The following is a 22056-nucleotide window of genomic DNA, read 5'->3' as shown; positions in this document are numbered from 1 at the left end:
TGTTAGTCGCGTGCGTTCTATTTGGGCTCTAATGACGAGTTATCAAACTAGATAGATCTGTCACTATCAGCTTTTTATGCAAAATGCACAAAATTCTCCATTGGTTTATTTTGAGCAGCGTTATTGTAGTTTGGAACAACTGTGTCATCTGGACCACCTTGCAAGTTCCGAATTCGAGTCCGTTGATTTTAAACCGTTCAACTGGCAAAACAGATTTAACGTGAGTAGATGCAAATGCTAGACTCTACCCAGTCTGTCGAACCCGCGACTCTGGTAACTGTCGTACAAAGTTCGGTCCAACGAAGCACATAATGTCTCGCCTTAGGGAAGTATGTTTGTTCAAAATTGCCGCTGTTCACCCAGCAGAAAATGGGTACCCGGTAGGATGTTCATACTGATTGTCCACCTTCAGGTACCTGACAGATGGCTTCATTTGTGACCAACATATGTTATTCGGTGACAAGCCGGATAGCGACTCGTTCCCCTCTTGAAGAATTAATATCGGCGCATGAACATTAGAACTACTTTAAACAAGAACGATAACTCTACTCCTGTTTGATTCATATTGTACTAAATAATACCTAAACACTTGTACGTTGTATTCTTGTTTTGGTTTTACTTATTTATTTTAAAGAATTAAATATGTTTGATACAACTGAAAGAAGGGGGGAAGTATATTTGTTAAGGCCACATATCAACCAATTATTACCAGCTGATCACCTTATGTTTCCAAACATATTTCTAATTATGGTTTAATAATGATAAATGGTTTTTCCCCACTGAATGCATAAATACATTACTGTATGTTTTTCAGCTACGTTAAATCCCAAAGCAGATATTCAAGAATGACTTTCAAGTATTTCTCAAACAGAACATTCGCTTAACCTTGCTGTCATGCCCCTGGTGGATTTTTAAATGAATTCGCTGAAAAGAAATATGAATGACCACACTGAAGCCAGTCTAAAATATCCCAAGAGATGTGAAATATAAGACTTAAAATTAAATTTAAAGATTAAAGTTATGTATAGATATAATATTACTGAATTGAAACAAGAAGCGATAATAATTGCAGGTCTTGAAATTGTTGGAAGCGCACGTACAATCCTCTAAACAAGACCGCAACATCGGAGGAAATGCATACAATTGGACCCATGAGAGCCGTCAACAAACGCACTTGTGTGTATTTGAATACTTCTCATTAACTGCATTACCCTTCCTGAAATCTTCATGAGCCAACACGGTTCTGTTAGATACGTTCTTTGTACTTTCAGTATGAGGATATATATGATTGTTCATGATTTTTTTTAAAACAAACACATAATGGCATAATCGATTTAAGTACTGGGGATTATTTTTATCAAAGGACAACACTCCTACGCGCGTTCTGATTGGTTTGTCGTATTTTCATGCATAAGCATCGAGACGGGTACGAGACTTCTTGAAGGTTTACGGAAAGGGCCGAGTGGTGACAAATGACAGTGCAGGGTGGTGGGTGATGTTCCATTGCTCCCTTTTCACGAAGGCCACAGATCTAGATGCTATGCCGACAGTGCACGTTCAAGGAAGAAGTTACCAAATGTTGCCTTTGACGTATGTTCGGCTCCCTGCGCCATTAAGATCTGGCAAACACTTGACAGAGTTATCGAGCCTCTGCACTGCCAGCTTGTTTGCTGGGTTTTAAATGTCATCAGTAAAGCTTATGGGTGTGGGATGGGGTTTGTCGCTTCTGTTTCCAAGGATAGCTATCTCAGTAACACGGGTGACAGCCTCCACCCAAGAATAATATGAAGGACGAAACGTCTGACTTTCTCAGTTGATAGCAGACGTTCAGGAGGACGTTCCAGACAGTCTATTCCTATTTCTCTGACTTATGACATCTGACAGAAGATGATAATACAACCACTGTCGACACTTCATGAAGTATAATGAAGTATATCTAAAGCATGTTGATGAAGTACATCTGTATTGTCGGATAAATAAACATGCTTTGGTTTGGAGTGTTTCTATGAATCATATGCTCTTAAATGTCACAATAAACAGGTGACCGAGCGAAGCATCAAGGCATTACAAAAGATTGTTCAACATAACTGATGCGTAATGTCAGTCTGAGCGATTAAAATAAAGTCAACGATAGATCGGTGGTAACGCTGTTCTCGTGAGAATCAATTCAAGATGGCTCACCGGAAACTTATTACGACACATATAACATAAACCGTTTAAAACCAGTAGGGTATATTCCATTTTGCGAGCATACCGACTGGCCGACCAGTTTGTGTGCACCACGCCCATTGTGCCCACCCTTCCACAACAAGGTACGTGTCCGCCTAATCCAGGCTTCCGATCTAGTTGCGATCTTGCCTCATTTACTGAAGTTTGATACTGATCTGCTGCCATTTGCAGACAGATGAGAAAGACGGGACAGCCATCTGCTGTCGTCTGTTTAAGGTTACACAAAACTAAATGTTTTCCCTTTAACGTTATATTTAAATAATCACCCAAGCTGTCAACAGTCATTACACATCTAGCCTGGCCTTTACACTACAATAAAACCACCAATTCCTTCTAACTTATCATGCCTATTTTTCGAGCACAAATATCACCTTCGTAAAGACATCTGTACACACAGAATGCATAAGTCATGGTGATAAATCTGACTGCGTTAAATGCTTAAAATTGTAATTAGTTTTAATCATCAATTACTGGATAGGTTTGGGGGTTGTGTGGGGTGGGGGTGGAGTTTAAAACCTCATCCGACATTTCACCCAATCACAACAGTCAGATCTCTCTCTCTCTCCCTATACACACACACAGATAGATATATATATATATACACACACACACACACACATATACATATATACATACATACATACATACATACATACATACATACATACATACATACATACATACATACATACATACATACATACATACATACATACATATATATATATATATATATATATATATATATATATAGTTAGAATATAATATATATATCTGTCCACAGGTATACACGACATTGATTCAGCGAGCAAAGGATTCGGATTTATTGTAACGGAACCTTAAACCCCCTTCGCACCCGAGGCGGAATGAGTCGCAGTTCTGTCCGAATTAAAATTTTAATTTTAATTAAAATTTGGGTCATGTCTTGTAACGAATGGTTTGACCATGCTCAATTCAGACGTTTCGAGGTACATTCGAAGTGGAAAAATATCGAGGGGCATTCGAACTGCATTCTAAGTATTCTTACTGCATTCGAACTGCATTCTAAGCATTCTGATTACTTTCGAGGAAGAATAGAAAAGACAAACCACTTCCGAATTCTGTCATAATATCTTTCGACTAAAGCTGGAATACAGGTAGAATGTACGTCGAATACTCCTGGAATACAGTTAGAATGTACGTCGAATACTCCTGGAATATAGTTAGAATTACGTCAAATACTCCTGGAATACAGTTAGAATGTACGTCAAATACACCTGGAATACAGTTAGAATGTACGTCAAATACTCCTGGAATACAGTTAGAATGTACGTCAAATACTCCTGGAATACAGTTAGAATGTACGTCGAACACACCTGGAATACAGTTAGAATGTACGTCAAATACACCTGGAATACAGTTAGAATGTACGTCAAATACTCCTGGAATACAGTTAGAATGTACGTCAAATACTCCTGGAATACAGTTAGAATGTACGTCGAACACACCTGGAATACAGTTAGAATGTATGTCGAATACTCCTGGAATACAGTTAGAATGTACGTCAAATACTCCTGGAATATAGTTAGAATCTACGTCAAATACACTTGGAATACAGTTAGAATGTACGTCAAATACACCTGGAATACAGTTAGAATGTACGTCAAATACTCCTGGAATACAGTTAGAATGTACGTCAAATACTCCTGGAATACAGTTAGAATGTACGTCGAACACACCTGGAATACAGTTAGAATGTACGTCAAATACACCTGGAATACAGTTAGAATGTACGTCAAATACTCCTGGAATACAGTTAGAATGTACGTCAAAAACTCCCGGAATACAGTTAGAATGTACGTCAAATACTCCTGGAATACAGTTAGAATGTACATCAAATACACCTGGAATACAGTTAGAATGTACGTCAAATACACCTGGAATACAGTTAGAATGTACGTCAAATACTCCTGGAATACAGTTAGAATGTACGTCGAATACTCCTGGAATACAGTTAGAATGTACGTCAAATACACCTGGAATACAGTTAGAATGTACGTCAAATACTCCTGGAATACAGTTAGAATGTACGTCGAATACTCCTGGAATATAGTTAGAATGTACGTCAAATACTCCTGGAATACAGTTAGAATATACGTCGAATACTCCTGGAATACAGTTAGAATGCACGTCGAATACTCCTGTACATGCAATGTTTAAAAAGACGTAATGAACGATATTTTATCCCTAATCCGGAAATACACCCACACCAGACGACTGAGTACAAATCCAACTCGTTTCCATTGAAACGAAAAATATGCAATGTCAGATATCTGAAAATATCAAAAGGCACTATTTCAGGATTCAATAATTTCGGATTGCTCACATTTGCTACATCTATGGTAATTGGTCGTTTGGAATTGCCAAAATACTTAGTACCATTGGCTGAAAATTCATTTTGAATATTCTAAGTGTATATCATAGAGAAATTTTCACCTGAGAGACATATACAGCCTGATTTAAACCTTGGGCCAGTAAACTGACACGTACATGTCTTTGAAATTTTGCACCTGCATTGGATTCCCTGATAATTACATCTTCAGAAGGTGAAATCGTGTTTGTTCTCGTTCGCGAGCGAGACATGACATGCTTATCTCGGTAAAATGCCAAATCAAAATGATTATGAGGTGTATTGTATTGACTGATATCCCTAAGATAATATCCGACCAAACCAATGCTGCCATTTACTTTTGTTTCCTGTGACACTAAATCTAGTGTAAGAAAGACAAACATTTAGAAGTGCTATCGGTGGCTCTCTATATCTTACTGCTACTGACAGTTGATACTGAAATCGTGAGTGATACTGTTGTGTAATCCTAGAGACAATCGTCAGACCTTGCATGTACCAAACTCGAAAAAAGGTTCAGTCACCACCTTGGCAGCATAATAGTTCACGACTATTATCTTTACTCTTTCAGTAAATAAAATTGACATTATGGGGTAAAATTAATTTTGTTAATTGAATACAAACTCCGATATTAACTCTTTTTGAAAAATGTCTGTCTATTGAAAAACGTTCTTTGATGGGGACAGGTATTTTGTAATTCAGATGGAATGTTTTCTTATTGGTCTGTCTTAGGAGAGAATGAGGGAATAATTTGTCTAGTAATTATAATTGTTTGAGGTTTAGGGTAAGTTCAGCAGTAACAGGTAGGGTAGCCCAGTGGTTAAAGCGTTCGCTCGTCACGCCGAAAACCATGGTAAGATTCCCCAAATGGGTAATATATGTGAAGTCTATTTCAGGCTTCCCCCGCCCTACTATTGCTAGAATATTACTTTTAAAGGCGGCGTAAAATCATATTCACTCACTCAACCACTCACGCTAGTAACAGAACGTTCAGCGCCATACGTAAACAGCTGAAAATAATCTCTGAAATATTTTGTTCTTGAAAACATGATGAAGATGGGAAAAGACTGATATGCAAAACAGCAAAATTGTAAAAGTAAAGTTGCTATTCAGTAATCATTAACTAGAAACCTGAACAGGTCTTCTTCCTCACCAGCCAGAAAGCGTGTTTTGTTTGTTGCGAACAGTCCAGTGCTCAACAGCATGCTCTACGCAAAGAGGATACGCTGACATGTGTCAGCCAAGTCAGCGAGCCGGTCCACCCGATCCCGTTATAGTCGCCTCTTACGACATGCATGGGTTGATTAAGATCAGTTCTAACTGGTCTAAAGCCAGTCACGTACATTAGTGTTTCACACCTTCATTGACAGAACACCTTTTCCTGAGTTACCCGTGAATGAAAGTGAAATTTTGTTCTCACCAGTGACACAAGTATTTATTTTGGTGTAAAGTGTTTTGAGCGCTTATATCAAATCAGTTCGGCCATAAGTGAAGCTATGCAGAAAATACATTGCGTAAAATATGTTTAGATCATCGACCTCTGAATATCCAGATTAGAATGTGTCTTCAGTAACCCTCGCTTGTCGTACGAGCAGACTAACAGGCCGAATGACAAGTATCGTTGACCTTGATGCGTGTCACTGCATCTCATTTGCACAGATGGGTGTTCATAATTCCCATCACTTGATTGCCTGGTCCAGAGTCAAATTTCTATCCACATTGCGTAGATCGATACCTATGTTGTTGATCACTGGACCGTCTGTTTCAGACTCGATTACCTACTGACCGCCTTGATATAGTTGAAATATTGCTGAGTGCGGCGTTAAACATCCAAACAACAAAACAACGACTGGTCGCGATGATCTACTGCAGATGGTGAGTTCTCCCGTCATTTTGACATGTATTGACTAATCTTTTACAGCTGTTATATATTGTCTATTAACTTCTTTGGGGTACAAAAGGAGAGGGACCTGTTTAGTGTATACTTTGTATAATAGCTTGTATTCAAAATTACGACATTTTGAACAGGCTGTATTCAAGATATGTTCATCTTACCAGACTCACATTCCTTGATAGAATTTATTTTGTCTTCTGTTTTCAATAGCTACCAAATTTCAGGCATTACCAAATCTAAGTCATAGAAACCTAAATCTAAGTATTATAATATTCACTAAATCCCCAAAGAAACGCTAACCTCCTTCCTTAAAGAGAGAGGTTCCTATCTTCAGATGGCGATGTGATGCGTGGAACGTCCACTTCCTGGTCTTTCTATGGTGACCTCAGTCTCACTGTAGTGCTGAATATGTCTTACAACCGTGATACGGTGACATCAAAGGGTGTTGGCAACAGCATTGTACGTCGACCCCATCTTAAAGGCTGTTTCTCTCTCTTCAGGTGTTAATCGTGGCATACTTCTCGTACTTGTATGTCATATTATGCATTCTAGTCTCTCTTTATACCCTATTGAATCATTCTAGGCGTGAAATGGGTGCAAATACTGCTTAACTAACGTTTTGGCAATTGATATTGGTATGTGTAACATAAAATGCAAAAACAATGTTGCTTTGAGATAAAAAATGTTAATAAAGATAATTATAGATGTTCCTAAACATTTTTTCACACTACCAAAGATACGTTGTTTATTAATGCAAATCTGCAGAAAATGTTTTAAAAGATAGGAATGAAAGATGTTTTAAATCATAGCAATGATTCTTTAACAATTTTAAATACTTTGCACCAGTTCTTTCTTGTTTTAATAATTCAAATGTGGTGACTTTAAATGATTTAACTTTGTCTCAAAGCAGAATTTTATTTCAACCTTTCTTTTGGTCATCTAAACCACTGTTATTGGTTTATTTCGACAAGATCGAAATAAATGCCAAAAGCTAAAAATGAATGCATTTAAGAATGTTTCCCGTGATTTAAATAAAGCTGTGTTGTTAAGCTTTTCTGTTAACGAATACTTTCTACCATATGATTGATTGTTTTGGAGTGATTCATAAAGGTTATGGGTGGGTGGGGGTAACGTTCATTTCGGCGTTGAGTGTCTATGTTACAGTAAATATGTACAATCATTAAATATCTATAACTTTTCATGAAATATACAAATTTGCTGATATCTTCATTGATTCATTATATATATTTACTGGAAGCAAGATCTAACCAGGATTGAAAACATAAACAAATAAATTGTTTTGCTTATTCACTTTATTAATTTCGTCTTGGTCTTATTATATGATATATTGATCATGCCCGATTCAGATTCATGTCCTCTTTGTATTCAACATTTTCAGGCATTGGCAAATCGAAGTCTTACAAATCTAAATCTAAGTACTACAAGAAATATCGATCATATGACATTCACATTCCTTGATGGACATTTGTTTTCTCTTCGTTTCATTTCGTTTCTAGGCATTACCGAAACTAAGTCTTTCAAATCTGAATCTAAGTGTTACAAGATATGAGATAGGCTAGATTTCTGATGGACGGTCTAAAGCTACAGCTAGACATCCAGACGGTCTGGTGCAAATTTTAGATGTTCCATACATATGATTGAATTTTAAAGTTACCAGTCCTGATATCAGGCTGGATTTTGGACAAGATGACAAAAACAAGATTCGGATCCCTTGATGAACATTCGTATCCTCTTATATATTGAATTCATTTTTAGACATTACCAAATTGCACTCTTACAAATCTAAATCTAAGTATTGCAATATACATTCATAATACCGGATTCACATTCCTTGGTGGACGTTCCATTTCCCATCTATTTTGAAATATACTTTAAAGCATTACCAGGTCTCTATCCAGGGATACTGATTCCGAGGTTTATGGGAACATGGAGGTAATACTAATAAGCCCACTTGCATATCTCTGAACTCAACGCCACGGGAACAAGGGCATATCCACCGGATACTGACTTTCTGCCGGGTGCTCTGAGGCGGTTTTGAAAAAAGCTCATTTGCCTAAGGTGAGACTACGTGACTTTGTGTGCTTCGTTGTGCGGCAGGACAAAAGTCCAAAAAACTCTCAGGAGTTCAGCTGCCAAACACGGGTACCCATCGAAGGACTCTCCGTGACCATCGTTGCTTATCTTCAGCTGATTTGTTACCTGATCTGTATGCACAGGACCACACACCACCAAAGTAAGGTAAAGAGTGGGCCGAAGGACGACGAACATGCCATGGCTTCAGATTGTTTACACACAACTGAACACTGTAATTAGGAACATGCGCATGTCAGTGTGGTTTTAGTCGTGTCTGTGATTACATTTGATAACAGACATGCATATATAGAGGATGACATATACCCAAGGAGTAATTCAGTGACGTGGTTAGACTCCAGGAAAGTGACGCGGATTACAAGACTCAATACACAAGTCAGTTCCGGAAAAGATGGCTCAAACTATCCTCACACTCATGGCCCTTCTTACGTTTGCCCGATGCAACAGTAAGTTGACGGTGCAACTTGGACACCTGATAAAGCCTCCTGATATTGAAACGGCTCCTGTTGGAACCAATGTAAATATCGCACCTGCCATGCCAGCAACAGGTGGAACTATCAAGGACCCGTTCGCTGCGTTTGAACTGTCCCACATTCCAGGTAAGGATTTGGGGATGAAAGGTGGTGCGTTGTTTGTTCTATTGCCGTCGTTGCGTAACGTTACAACCAGAATAATCCAGCTACAAGGGCTATGCTCAGTCAGCTCATTTCTATCATTATCTATGCAACCAACTGTAGATCGCTAGGATCTGATTGAACCACTCAAAAGCGCTGTACTGAACTGGGAACTTGCAGTTGAAAACTTACTAATGGTCTTATTGAGTAAACATGCCTTTCGGAAGAAGGTGTTTCTTTGAACAATGATATGTCATAATGTGACCTAAATGGCTGACTGCTCCACAGAGTTGGTCCGGATGTGTCGAAATATTTGTCTCCAAATGTTCTGGTTCTTTTGGAGGTGACACAGAGAGTCAGTTGAACTTGTGATGTCGCATTGGCTGGTGGGATTGAATTAGATCAATTCTTCCCCCTAAACCATATCACTCACAAACAGGGACCCAGAATATAACGTGTACCTAGCACACCAGTTATCTCGTGGTGACATGCATCTGGACATTACCACCCAAGAAACTACAGTTTAGAAATGATCCTAAGCAACCTTTCATGACGTAGCCTGTGTTGCATAGGTCGATGCCAATGATGTCAGTCTCTGGTTTGAATTGTCCAGACTCAATTATTAAAATACTCTCATAAGGTTGGACTATTGTTGAGTGCGCAAGAGCATACACAGATTGGTCAGGGGTATTTAACGATGACTATCTTACCTCACACATAAATGTCGCTGTCTGACTGGCTGAGCGCTCTTCTATTATTTTCAGTGCACCCCGTGTACAAGCGAGGTGTAATGCAATAAACCAGGCTGCCAATAGCAACTCTTTCGGTACTTCATGGTAGTTTTCTCGAATAACAATGCATTGCGCATGATGCACAGAAATTACCGATGTTTTTCGAATGCAAATCGATGGAAGGGAGATAACTCTAAATCTGTTTTTCTTGCGTCGTGTGCCATATCTAGCTATGGCTACGAAAAACAATTGCCTCTCATTCCAGTAAATAAATTTTGACAAAACGTTCACATGTAGTCTCTGTGAATATTAAGAAGGGGAATTACATCGCGGGAACTTTACTAGGACAATACCTACGGGGAAAAAACATGATGCAAGATTCGATTCGTTTGATTCACACAGGTTGGCTGAAGTGTACGATCCGATACTCACGCTTCAAAAAGTTCAGAATTAACATTGAGGTGTTCGGTAAATACGCTGTTCATTGGTCCCACGGGGACCATGGCTTGAGGTACCCTCGATGCTTGTTTATGTTCCCCTGATCCCGAAGTGCGAGGTGATCAGTTATAATATCCGCATTGACTGATTCTGTTGCTATGGAACGTGGCCATCTACTATAAACCACTAGGGCTAGTAACTGTCAACTGACAGGTACCATCAACTCTACTGTCAACAACGGGGTATAGCTGGAATATTGCTGAGTGCGGCGTTAAACTAAACTCACTCATATAATATTGGCTATAAGTAAAATATGTCCATCAGCTCGCTGACTCTTTTCAGTGCGAGGCAAGTCAAAGCCAAGGTAGCCAGTGGCGAAAGGGCACGACACAATCCTGTTTGTGATGAATAAATTTAATAAATGAATAAACGTATGGCAATAATGGCATTAAGGTGTAAGCGTCTCCGAAAGAATGGCGATTAGCACGCTGACAGGTACCATCAATTCAATATGTTTTGGTGCATGACGTTTGTGTATACTGTGAAGTAAACAAGAAAATAGGTGAGCTACCGCTACAAATTCTGATCTGGGAGTTTAGCTCGAAATCGAGATTTTTCAGCATAGATACAGCGATCATATTTGAATTCGCCTTGAAACAAACTTGGTGTATGGATCTCGTTACATCCCTTTCCCTTTATATAGTGCTAAAAGATCCTTCTTTCTGCAGTACATATATGATGGCTGGCAATTTTTAGCTTTAAAAGCACCAGTGCCCATTTGTCCACTTAACAGATCCTTTGGTATCTTCCCCAAAGGGCTTCCCCTCAAGCCACCACCGCCACCCCCACCACCACCAACCCACATCATCCCCCCACCCCACACACACACCCCTTATCTTGTCCAAACGAAAAACACGATCTAACTCCGATTGTAGTGCTGGTATTGGAATCACACATGGACAAAATCTGTATCCTCTTGACTATCCTAGTGGTTTGGAAGAATCAGCTATGCTACAAGGCACTGGCCACACCAAAATATTCTTCTTGTTTGCACAGCAGGTCGGTGTAAAGACCATCATCCCCCTGATACTGAAAATATACCATTAGAACGTAGGGGATATTGGAATTGAAAGATTGATAACATGCAAACAATGAAGTCAAAGAGCAAAGAGCTAATAGGTGAAGAGAAATTAAGGAAAAATGTGACAATTTATTGAATTCCATTCCTTTGAAAATCTCTCATATGTATTCCTTTTAGGCACATGCATTGGCGCTGGCTAGTGGTATGCTCGCAAAATGGAATGTCCCCTACTTTTTTTTCAATGGTATATAAGTGACGGAAGCTTTTATGTCTCCGTACGAAATATCTCCTAAAAGCATAGCTGATTCCACACTTCCGACCATATGAGGAGCATGTGTTTATCAATGATTGTCACAATACTTATGCTCGAGCCGCTTAAGTGAGTGTGTGAGTGCTGCACTCGGCAACATTCAAGCAATATGGCGTAGCTCTTTAGAGTCTCTAGATAATCCTGACCCGACAATCCCGTGAGCATCAAGGATGTGTTCATGAATATCCATTCAAGATGCACTGTATGATTGCATGATTGAATCTTGTATAACGCACAGTTACTTGTTTTCGTCAGTATATGGAAAACGTAAATTAGTATCTCATAGCACCGCATTAAAATATATCTCACTGGTAGGTTTGAAATATTAAATGACACAGATGATGTGATAAAAAATGTTATTTGGTTAAATGTCTCAGGAAGGATTGAGGCCCCAGCACCGACTCCGGCGCCAGGTCCGGCTCCAGCGGTTCAAACAACACAAACAGTGCCTCAAAGTGGTTTCGAGAGCCCAACCGCATCCATCAGGTCCCCATACACCAACGTTGATGTCAATAACGTCTCGAACATGAAGCTTGGCATCGACATGGCGCTTGAGTTCACCAAGAGATTTGAAAATAAGAGTCCAAGGTTTTGTCAAAAAGAGTGTTTGATAGACCTTGAAAACTGTACAGTTGCAGTCCATTGCGACTGGAAATCCCCTACCACGACTACAGCTCCTTGTACTGGCAGTATAACTGAGTGTGGATTTTCCAATCCCAGTCTACGGCCTATGAGGGATGGGGGAGTGTGTTTGTTCTTCAAACAGAAAACAGGTTCAGAAGACATCCGCCCGGAGTTAACATCGGAGTCAAATTGCAAAGAAATAGTCTATCGTAAGTGTTGTTATCATTAATTTTGTAAACTCTGAAAAACCTTCTAATCTTCTGTAATTATTTTATGAACCATAACTTCTTCATAGTGTTGAACCCCAGAAGATCCGGGTTGGAAGTGGAAGATCCGGGTTAGAATTGATCTTCAGTAGTCCATGCTCGGGGCGACAAACGGGATCGGGTGGTCATGCTCGCTGACTTGATTGACGCGTGTCATCGTATCCCAAAATTATGGATCGATGCTCATGCTGTTGATCACTGGATTGTCTGGTCCAGGCTTGAACACTTAAAGACCGCCGCCATATAGCTGAAATGTTACTGAGTGCGGCGTAAAACTAAACTCTCTCCCTCAAAATACCATGCAATGGAAATGCATGTTTAGTCATCTCCTTCTCAAAGCAAAACTTTCCCAGCATAGCGATGTAGTCAAGATGGTCGGTCATTTGACCAGCAACGTGTTCTTCTTTATGAGTTTCTATAGGGCCTTCACCTTCAATTTCAAGGCTGATAATCGACGATAACACAAGTGACTTTAAAAGCTGACTGATTCACTCACTGCAATACATGTATTTTCTAGAATTTATGTCAAAGATGAAAAGAGGCGAAATGGGGTTTGTCGTCGTTCTTGAGAATATTTTAGTCATATGACGACGTGCATGCATGTGTATGCTTGGCTGATTGTACTAGCCCAGACTTAAGCTGACTTCGAAGAGCTAGATCACTGAGATAGCATGCCACAGTCAAGACTGAATACCCCCTCAGACAGATTATACTGACTCTGAGCCCACCGGTCCTTCTTGTACCCATTCACGCCTAGCGCCAGGCAGAGACCAACAAAGGCTAACGTCTTTTGGTATGACTCGGCCGTGGATCAAAGCCGCGACATTCCACAATTATGGCAAACGCTCTAACCACTGCACCACGGGGGCGACTCCATGTCCAAGGATACTAACCAGACAGACATATTTCGACGTGCGTACACATTGTCAATGTAGAAAAGATGTAGCAAATACACTCCTCAGTTTAATCACAGGCAAAGTGTGTTCTATGTACTATATTTAAGCAACGACTTGAAGATATTTTTCTACAAGAATGGCTGATGTCAGTTAACAGCTCCAATTTTTTAGAACATTATTCTTCCCTTTAAACTCTGTTTCAGCCTGAATTTTATATCACGCATTTGCAAGATAAAGGTCTGTTTAGGGCCTTTTGTAAACTAAGAATAGGTTTCCATGATCTTGGAGTTAATCATGTACGTAAATCTAAAAGGGATTTGTCTGACCTAAGTGTATCCATTTGTAAAAATTGTAATTTAGGGGATATTGAAAATGAATTCCATATAATGTTTGTGTGTACAATGGACTCCGAATTAAGAATTAAATATCTGCCATTTATCTCACTGCCTGTTACAGACAAACATGCATTGTCCAAGCTTATAAATTCTAGAAATATCGATGTTGTTAAATCAACCGCAATGTATTTAAAACATGTTTTCAATGTAAGAAATGTAAACCATACCACGTGAGCATAAAATGCATCTGTATTTGTACTGTATGCCTCAAGGCTCTAAATACTGAAAAAAACACTGAATCTGAATCTGCATGGCAATGAAGGGATGATGTAAATCCAACTAGGGTCCATGCAGGTAGCAAATGTACCGTAAGTCCCCGTGGTCCCTATTATTGTGATCTACCTTCAGTTGTTGGTATTCTATACAGCCATTGTTATATATTGCACTGTTTGTGATAATTGCTTGAATGCTATATTTTTCCATGCTAGTTTTATACCCACATCTGTGATACCCTAGTATTTTTACTGTCCATCGTGACAGGTTTTATTCTTCAAAATGTTTTCATTTTTCTGATATAAATTCGTCACGCTATGGCTGAGTGAGTGAGTTTAGTTTTACGCCGCACTCAGCAATATTTCAGTTATATGGCGGTGGTCTGTATATAATCGAGTCTCGGCCTGCATGAGCATCGATCTACAATTTTGGGAACCGATGACATGTGTCAACCAAGTCAGCAAGCGTGAACACCCGATTCCGTTGGTCGCTTCTTACGACAAGCATAGGACTTCACCTTTAAGGCCTGTCTAAGTAAACTTAGTCTCAGTGTATTTCGGTACACTCCACCACTGAGTCTAACAAAACCTAGTAGAACGTTGCGTCAGGTAACCAATGACCGTCCAATCAAACGCGAGGCGGTTAAATAGCTTTAACCAATCAGACAACGGCTACTAGTTAGGGATCGGAGGGACTTTCAAAATATTCAGGTCACTGACACTGATCTCTCTACAAACAAAACTCCGCATATAACACAGTTATTTGACCTACAGTATGTACGCTTTGGGGTTTCTGTTGACATGATTACCATTAGCCAATATTTCCGCAAGATGACATCCTTGAATATTGCCAAAAACACTACTCTCAGCGACTGTTTGCTCACCGTGGTCATGGTTGTGCGTACGCCGTGTGCGTCACCCGGAAGCAAGCGTACGCTAAATAGCATTCGGAATCGTTCGGGTACGAACCTTTTCGAGATAAAAAGTTCAAAAGGTATGTGCGAATGTCCACTTTCGCAATTTGGTAAGCTGTGTTCTGATCTCAAAGGTTACCTGACGCGACCTCCCATAAGGTTTTGTTAGACTCAGTAGTGGGGTGTAACGAAAAATACTGAGGATAAGTTTACTTAGAATAATATTTTAAGGCAAGCACTGGTTCCTGCACCTTCACGGATCCGATATGGCTGAGATATTGCCGATGTGAAGTTAAATATTAGCGCACCCACTCACCCCTGCATGGCATGTGCAATTATGAACGGTCCCTTCACAAAAAAGGAAGTCCATATCAAAATGACGCTTTGACTCATCTACATCACTCATAAACACCTTTCAGCTTTCACAAATATCTATTACAGATCCGTCATGCCGGGACTGGAGCGTTGGCATCCCCGACCATTGGGTTCCAACCGGCCATGCTAGCTTTCAGTCAAGTGGAGCTGTGTCCCACATCTACGAGTGCGAAAAAGGTTATAATAGAACAGGGATTTTGCGAGTGACCTGCAGTAACACTGGGGTGAAAATTCCGAACCCGGATGGCCGTTGTGAAGCCTCAGGTACCTGATGGTATAGTATGAACCGAAGACTCACAGTTTTGCTCTATCTGAGTGAATGAGTGAGTTTATTTTTAAGCCGCATTCAGCAATATTCCAACTATATGGGCAGTTCAGTAATAATTGATTCTGGAACAGACACTCTAGTGATCAACAGGAATAGCATCTATCTGCACAAGTGAGAACCGATGACATGTGTCAACCAGGTCTGCGAGCCTGACAACCCGATCCAGTTAGTCACCTCTTCCGACAAACATGTAATGCATACATAAAACACAAAACACAAAGATTTGATATAACAACATCCAGCCATAGTCGCCTTTTGTGGCAAGCATGGGTTGGTGATGACATATTCTACCCCGGATCTTCACAGGCCTAGTGGGATCTGAATACATAGTGTGGGGTGGTAAGCGAGACCATGTACCATGTATAGCAGTGTAGCTGGATCTGAATACACAGTGTTGTGTGGTGTCCTGGTGTCCCCTGCCGTGGTTGCTAGAATATTGCTACAAGCGCATAAAACCTCACTCACTAACTCACTCACACGCCGTGTACGAGTCCGTTTACTGAACATGTAAACTTTGAACTTAAACAGCAAAAGGGGATGAATTTCATAATTCATTTAAATGAGAAGCATTTACTGATATTTGATTGAAATATTTAATTACCAATAAGACATATATAGTTGTCCAGTTTGTAAACATTGAAGAAAACATCGATCGTAGAAGTTGAAAAGAAATAAGAAAACTATCCAATTATTTCCTAGTATTAGATAAACTTATATAGAAAAATTGTTATATCTTCACTCTCTCATTCTGTTCATTCTGCAGACAACAAAACATTTAATAGCTCTTAAGTTATGGTATTATTATGCTTCATGTTGTTTTACCTATCATTTTGTTGTTTATATGTATTTATACGAATTATATTTGACTTCCTGACCCGTGAAGGTCCCGGGGTAGAATAGGCCTTCAGCAACCCATGCTTGCCACAAAAGGTGACTATACTTGTCGTAAGAGGCGACTAACGGGATCGAGTGGTCAGGCTCGCTGACTTGGTTGACACATGTCATCGGTTCCCAATTGCCCAGATCGATACTCATGTTATTGATCACTGGATTGTCTGGTCCGGACTCGATTATTTACAGACCGCCGCCATATAGCTGGAATATTGCGCTAAAATGCGGCGTAAAACTAAACTCACTCAATCACTCACTATTTGACTTCCTCTTGTACCACCAAATATTGTGTTTCTGTTCAGAACAACCTCAACTTGAACTTGAACATTCCAGATGCAGTAGGTAACAAGGCTACAAACGCAGGGTCCGGGTTGTCAGAAGTGAGTGTGCCATTGCTCACCCTGCTGGGTGGAAATCCTAAAATACAAGCCTCCTTCGCCACAAGAAAGCCGGTCATCACGACAACGCGAGCACCCATCTCTACATCAGCCACAACACAGTCAGCAGCTCAGTCTGTGGTTCAGCTACAGTCGAAACAATCAGGCTCGCAGTCTTCAGGTGGTCATCAATCTGAATCCGTGGATGGGGACAAGCCTGGTCAATCACAATCAGGAGGTGAAACTAAATCAGCCGATGAGTCAAAATCAGTAAATGGACAGGGAAAAGATGTGTCACAGGCAGCTGTTGAGTCACAATCAGGAGGTGAAACGAAACCAGCCGATGAGTCACAATCAGTTAATGGACAGGGAAAGGATGTGTCACAGGCAGCTGTTGAGTCACAATCAGGAGGTGAAACGAAATCAGCTGATGAGTCACAATCAGTAAATGGACAGGGAAAGGATGTGTCACAGGCAGCTGTTGAGTCACAATCAGGAGGTGAAACGGAATCAGCTGATGAGTCACAATCAGTACATGGACAGGGAAAGGATGTGTCACAGGCAGCTCTTGAGTCACAATCAGGAGGTGAAACAAAATCAGCTGATGAGTCACAATCAGTAAATGGACAGGGAAAGGATGTGTCACAGGCAGCTGTTGAGTCACAATCAGGAGGTGAAACGAAACCAGCCGATGAGTCACAATCAGTAAATGGACAGGGAAAGGATGTGTCACAGGCAGCTGTTGAGTCACAATCAGGAGGTGAAACGAAATCAGCTGATGAGTCACAATCAGTAAATGGACAGGGAAAGGATGTGTCACAGGCAGCTGTTGAGTCACAATCAGGAGGTGAAACGAAATCAGCAAATGAGTCACAATCAGTACATGGACAGGGAAAGGTTGTGTCACAGGCAGCTGTTGAGTCACAATCAGGAGGTGAAACGAAATCAGCTGATGAGTCACAATCAGTTAATGGACAGGGAAAGGATGTGTCACAGGCAGCTGTTGAGTCACATTCAGGAGGTGAAACGAAATCAGCTAATGAGTCACAATCAGTACATGGACAGGGAAAGGATGTGTCACAGGCAGCTGTTGAGTCACAATCAGGAGGTGAAACGAAATCAGCTGATGATGAGTCACAATCAGTAAATGGACAGGGAAAGGATGTGTCACAGGCAGCTGTTGGATCACAATCAGGAGGTGAAACGAAATCAGCTGCTGATGAGTCACAATCAGTAAATGGACAGGGAAAGGATGTGTCACAGGCAGCTGTTGGGTCACAATCAGGAGGTGAAACGAAATCAGCCGATGAGTCACAATCAGTAAATGGACAGGGAAAGGATGTGTCACAGGCAGCTGTTGAGTCACAATCAGGAGGTGAAACGAAATCAGCAAATGAGTCACAATCAGTAAATGGACAGGGAAAGGATGTGTCACAGGCAGCTGTTGAGTCACAATCAGGTAGTGAAACGAAATCAGCCGATGAGTCACAATCAGTAAATGGACAGGGAAAGGATGTGTCACAGGCAGCTGTTGAGTCACAATCAGGAGGTGAAACGAAATCAGCAAATGAGTCACAATCAGTAAATGGACAGGGAAAGGATGTCTCACAGGCAGCTGTTGAGTCACAATCAGGAGGTGAAACAAAATCAGCTGATGAGTCACAATCAGTAAATGGACAGGGAAAGGATGTGTCACAGGCAGCTGTTGAGTCACAATCAGGAGGTGAAACGAAATCAGCTGATGAGTCACAATCAGTTAATGGACAGGGAAAGGATGTGTCACAGGCAGCTGTTGAGTCACAATCAGGAGGTGAAACGGAATCAGCCAGTGAGTCGCAGTCACCAAATGGACAGGGAAAGGATGTGTCACAGGCAGCTGTTGGGTCACAACCAGGTAGTGAAACGAAACCAGCCGATGAGTCACAATCAGTTAATGGACAGGGAAAAGATGTGTCACAGGCAGCTGTTGAGTCACAATCAGGAGGTGAAACGAAATCAGCTGATGAGTCACAATCAGTGAATGGACAGGGAAAGGATGTGTCACAGGCAGCTGTTGAGTCACAATCAGGAGGTGAAACGAAATCAGCTGATGAGTCACAATCAGTAAATGGACAGGGAAAGGATGTGTCACAGGCAGCTGTTGGGTCACAATCAGGAGGTGAAACGGAATCAGCTGATGAGTCACAATCAGTAAATGGACAGGGAAAGGATGTGTCACAGGCAGCTGTTGGGTCACAATCAGGAGGTGAAACGGAATCAGCCAATGAGTCGCAGTCACCAAATGGACAGGGAAAGGATGTGTCACAGGCAGCTGTTGGGTCACAACCAGGTAGTGAAACGAAACCAGCCGATGAGTCACAATCAGTTAATGGACAGGGAAAGGATGTGTCACAGGCAGCTGTTGAGTCACAATCAGGAGGTGAAACGAAACCAGCCGATGAGTCACAATCAGTAAATGGACAGGGAAAGGATGTGTCACAGGTAGCTGTTGAGTCACAATCAGGTAGTGAAACGGAATCAGCTGATGACCCGCAATCAGTTAATGGAAGGGGAAGTGATGTGTCACAGGCAGCTGTTGGGTCACAATCAGGAGGTGAAACGGAATCAGCTGATGAGTCACAATCAGTTAATGGAAGGGGAAGTGATGTGTCACAGGCAGCTGTTGGGTCACAATCAGGAGGTGAAACGGAATCAGTCAATGAGTCGCAGTCACCAAATGGACAGGGAAAGGATGTGTCACAGGCAGCTGTTGGGTCACAACCAGGTAGTGAAACGAAACCAGCTGATGAGTCACAATCAGTTAATGGACAGGGAAAGGATGTGTCACAGGCAGCTGTTGAGTCACAATCAGGAGGTGAAACGAAACCAGCTGATGAGTCACAATCAGTAAATGGACAGGGAAAGGATGTGTCACAGGCAGCTCTTGAGTCACAATCAGGAGGTGAAACGAAACCAGCCGATGAGTCACAATCAGTAAATGGACAGGGAAAGGATGTGTCACAGGCAGCTGTTGAGTCACAATCAGTAAATGGAAAGGGAAATGCATACGGACAGGGGAATGGAAAAGGAAATGCATATGGAAAAAGCAAAGGCAAATAAGGTTAGCGTTCAAGATACAGTTGTAATTTATTCGATATTATGAAATACCGTCGACAGGTAACATTTTCACTTATTATAGGTCTGAAAATTGTGTTATCGGTAATATAACCTTTTTTGGAGAATAAAGCCTTATTCAAACAATACACAAGGTATCATGATATTCTGTGAGCTTGTGCGTGGTGCATACATTCTGATAGGCACGTTACTTCTCAGATCATGACACAATCACCATCTCCATTCACAAAACTAGCTGAATTTGTTCCCGTGAAGATCCGGGTTAGAATTGATCTTCTTGGTTGACACATGTCATCGAATGCCAGTTGCGTAGATCGATGCGTTTGCTGTTGATCACGAGTTTGTCTAGTCCAGACTGGATTATTTGAAGACTGCCGCCATGTAGCTGGAATATTGTCGAGTGAGCCTTAAAACAACAAAGACGGAATGAAAACCTCTACAAACAACGTTTAAACTCACCCAAATGGGGGACACAAGTCCCCAAAGTTCAAGACATGTTTCAGACAAGGTATTTCTTCACATCTGAATGAAATATTGGAATTGATGACTTCTCTGAAAATTCTCTCCCACATACCCACTCGAATACACGCACAAAAACATAAATCGCAAGCATTCACACAGTTATAACTACACCCTTACATACACACTCTCTCTCTCTCTCTCACACACACACACAAACATAAACATACTCTCACTCTCACTTTTTCTCACACAGACTCTCACACTACCTCTCTCTCTCTCACACACACACATACACACTTTTACTCAGACTCACTTTCTCTCACACACTCTCACTCTACCTCACACACATTCACTCTGTCTCACTCACACACACACACACTCTCTCTCACTCACACACCCTCTCTCTAATACACACTTTCTCTTTCTCGCACACACACTCACTCTCACTCACTTACTCACTCTCTCACGCACCATCTCTCTCTCTCTCTCTCCCTCAGGGACTACATATTGATTTGAAACTAATACTCCGAAAGACAACTGTTTATTCCCTCAAGATACATATGACCGGTAAAGAATCGGGGTGAGATATTTTTTTCAATAACTCTTTTCAGTAAATAAAGCATTACATTTCAGAAAAATCAAGTGAGTATGTTGATAATGAACATATGGATTGGGTCCACAAAACACACGTGATGACCGACGGGCTTGCAAAAACGTGCGTCCGTTGTATGTGTACTGGTGTAAAAGACGGACAGGGGCGTCAAATTTTCACTTCCATTGATCAGCTTTTCATGCTTTAACCGTATGTTTCACCAACTCAAGGTAAAATGAAGACACAGCCTAATTTGTTTTATCTGTTTGAAAAACTTTTACACAGCCCGCGAGTCCCACCATAAACGTTTTTAAGCACCAGTGTCCGTTTGACAAAGCGTATATAAAGTTACGATCAGTCGTATCTATTTTCTTTATCACATACTTACTAAAGGCATAGTCTGTTGGGTAGCCTGGTTGAAGCGTTTGCTGGTCACACCGAAGGCCCGCATTCGACTCCCCACATGGGCACTATGTATGAAATCCATTTCTGGTGTTCCGAGGTGTGATGTTGCTAGGGTAGTGCCAAAGCGTCGAAAACCTAAACTCATTCGTTCGTTCGTTCGTTCGTTCATTCATGCTCCTTAGAGTGTTTCGTGGATAAGATCCTACGTTTCTTTACAAGGAGAGAGTTTGGTCAATTCTCTATGTCCATTTATGCGCACAGTAATTTGGTTTAATTGTGTAAAACAACACATCACCAGAATTATGCATCATACTAGTATGGAAAAACGAAAAGTCAGACATGACATGTATATCTACGCTGAAAGGCACACAAATTAAAACATGCATAGCTTAGACAACTCTCACCTCCAC

At 40.9% G+C, this 22056-nt stretch overlaps 1 protein-coding gene across 1 annotated transcript; it reads left to right on the top strand.

Moving 5' to 3' along the window:
- The first annotated feature begins 9012 nt into the window (after positions 1-9012).
- LOC137271757 (dentin sialophosphoprotein-like) lies at positions 9013-20172 on the top strand. The gene is made up of 4 exons (XM_067804161.1): positions 9013-9220; positions 12173-12421; positions 15544-15741; positions 17030-20172. The coding sequence occupies exons 1-4, from the start codon at positions 9013-9015 to the stop codon at positions 20170-20172; spliced, it is 3798 nt and encodes a 1265-aa protein (XP_067660262.1).
- Positions 20173-22056: the final 1884 nt, after the last annotated feature.

Source organism: Haliotis asinina, chromosome 2, assembly GCF_037392515.1.
Source record: "Haliotis asinina isolate JCU_RB_2024 chromosome 2, JCU_Hal_asi_v2, whole genome shotgun sequence".
Taxonomy (NCBI): Eukaryota; Metazoa; Mollusca; class Gastropoda; order Lepetellida; family Haliotidae; genus Haliotis; species Haliotis asinina.
This window is presented reverse-complemented; position numbering and strand designations above follow the sequence as displayed.

What these genes read in the sequence shown, in the direction of transcription:
- LOC137271757 (XM_067804161.1), top strand. Translation starts at nt 9,013, where the DNA reads ATGGCTCAAACTATCCTCACACTCATGGCCCTTCTTACGTTTGCCCGA. An exon ending in TTTGATAGACCTTGAAAACT is followed by an intron (nt 12,422 to 15,543) that starts GTACAGTTGCAG and finishes TATCTATTACAG; the next exon opens with ATCCGTCATGCCGGGACTGG. An exon ending in TGGCCGTTGTGAAGCCTCAG is followed by an intron (nt 15,742 to 17,029) that starts GTACCTGATGGT and finishes TGAACATTCCAG; the next exon opens with ATGCAGTAGGTAACAAGGCT.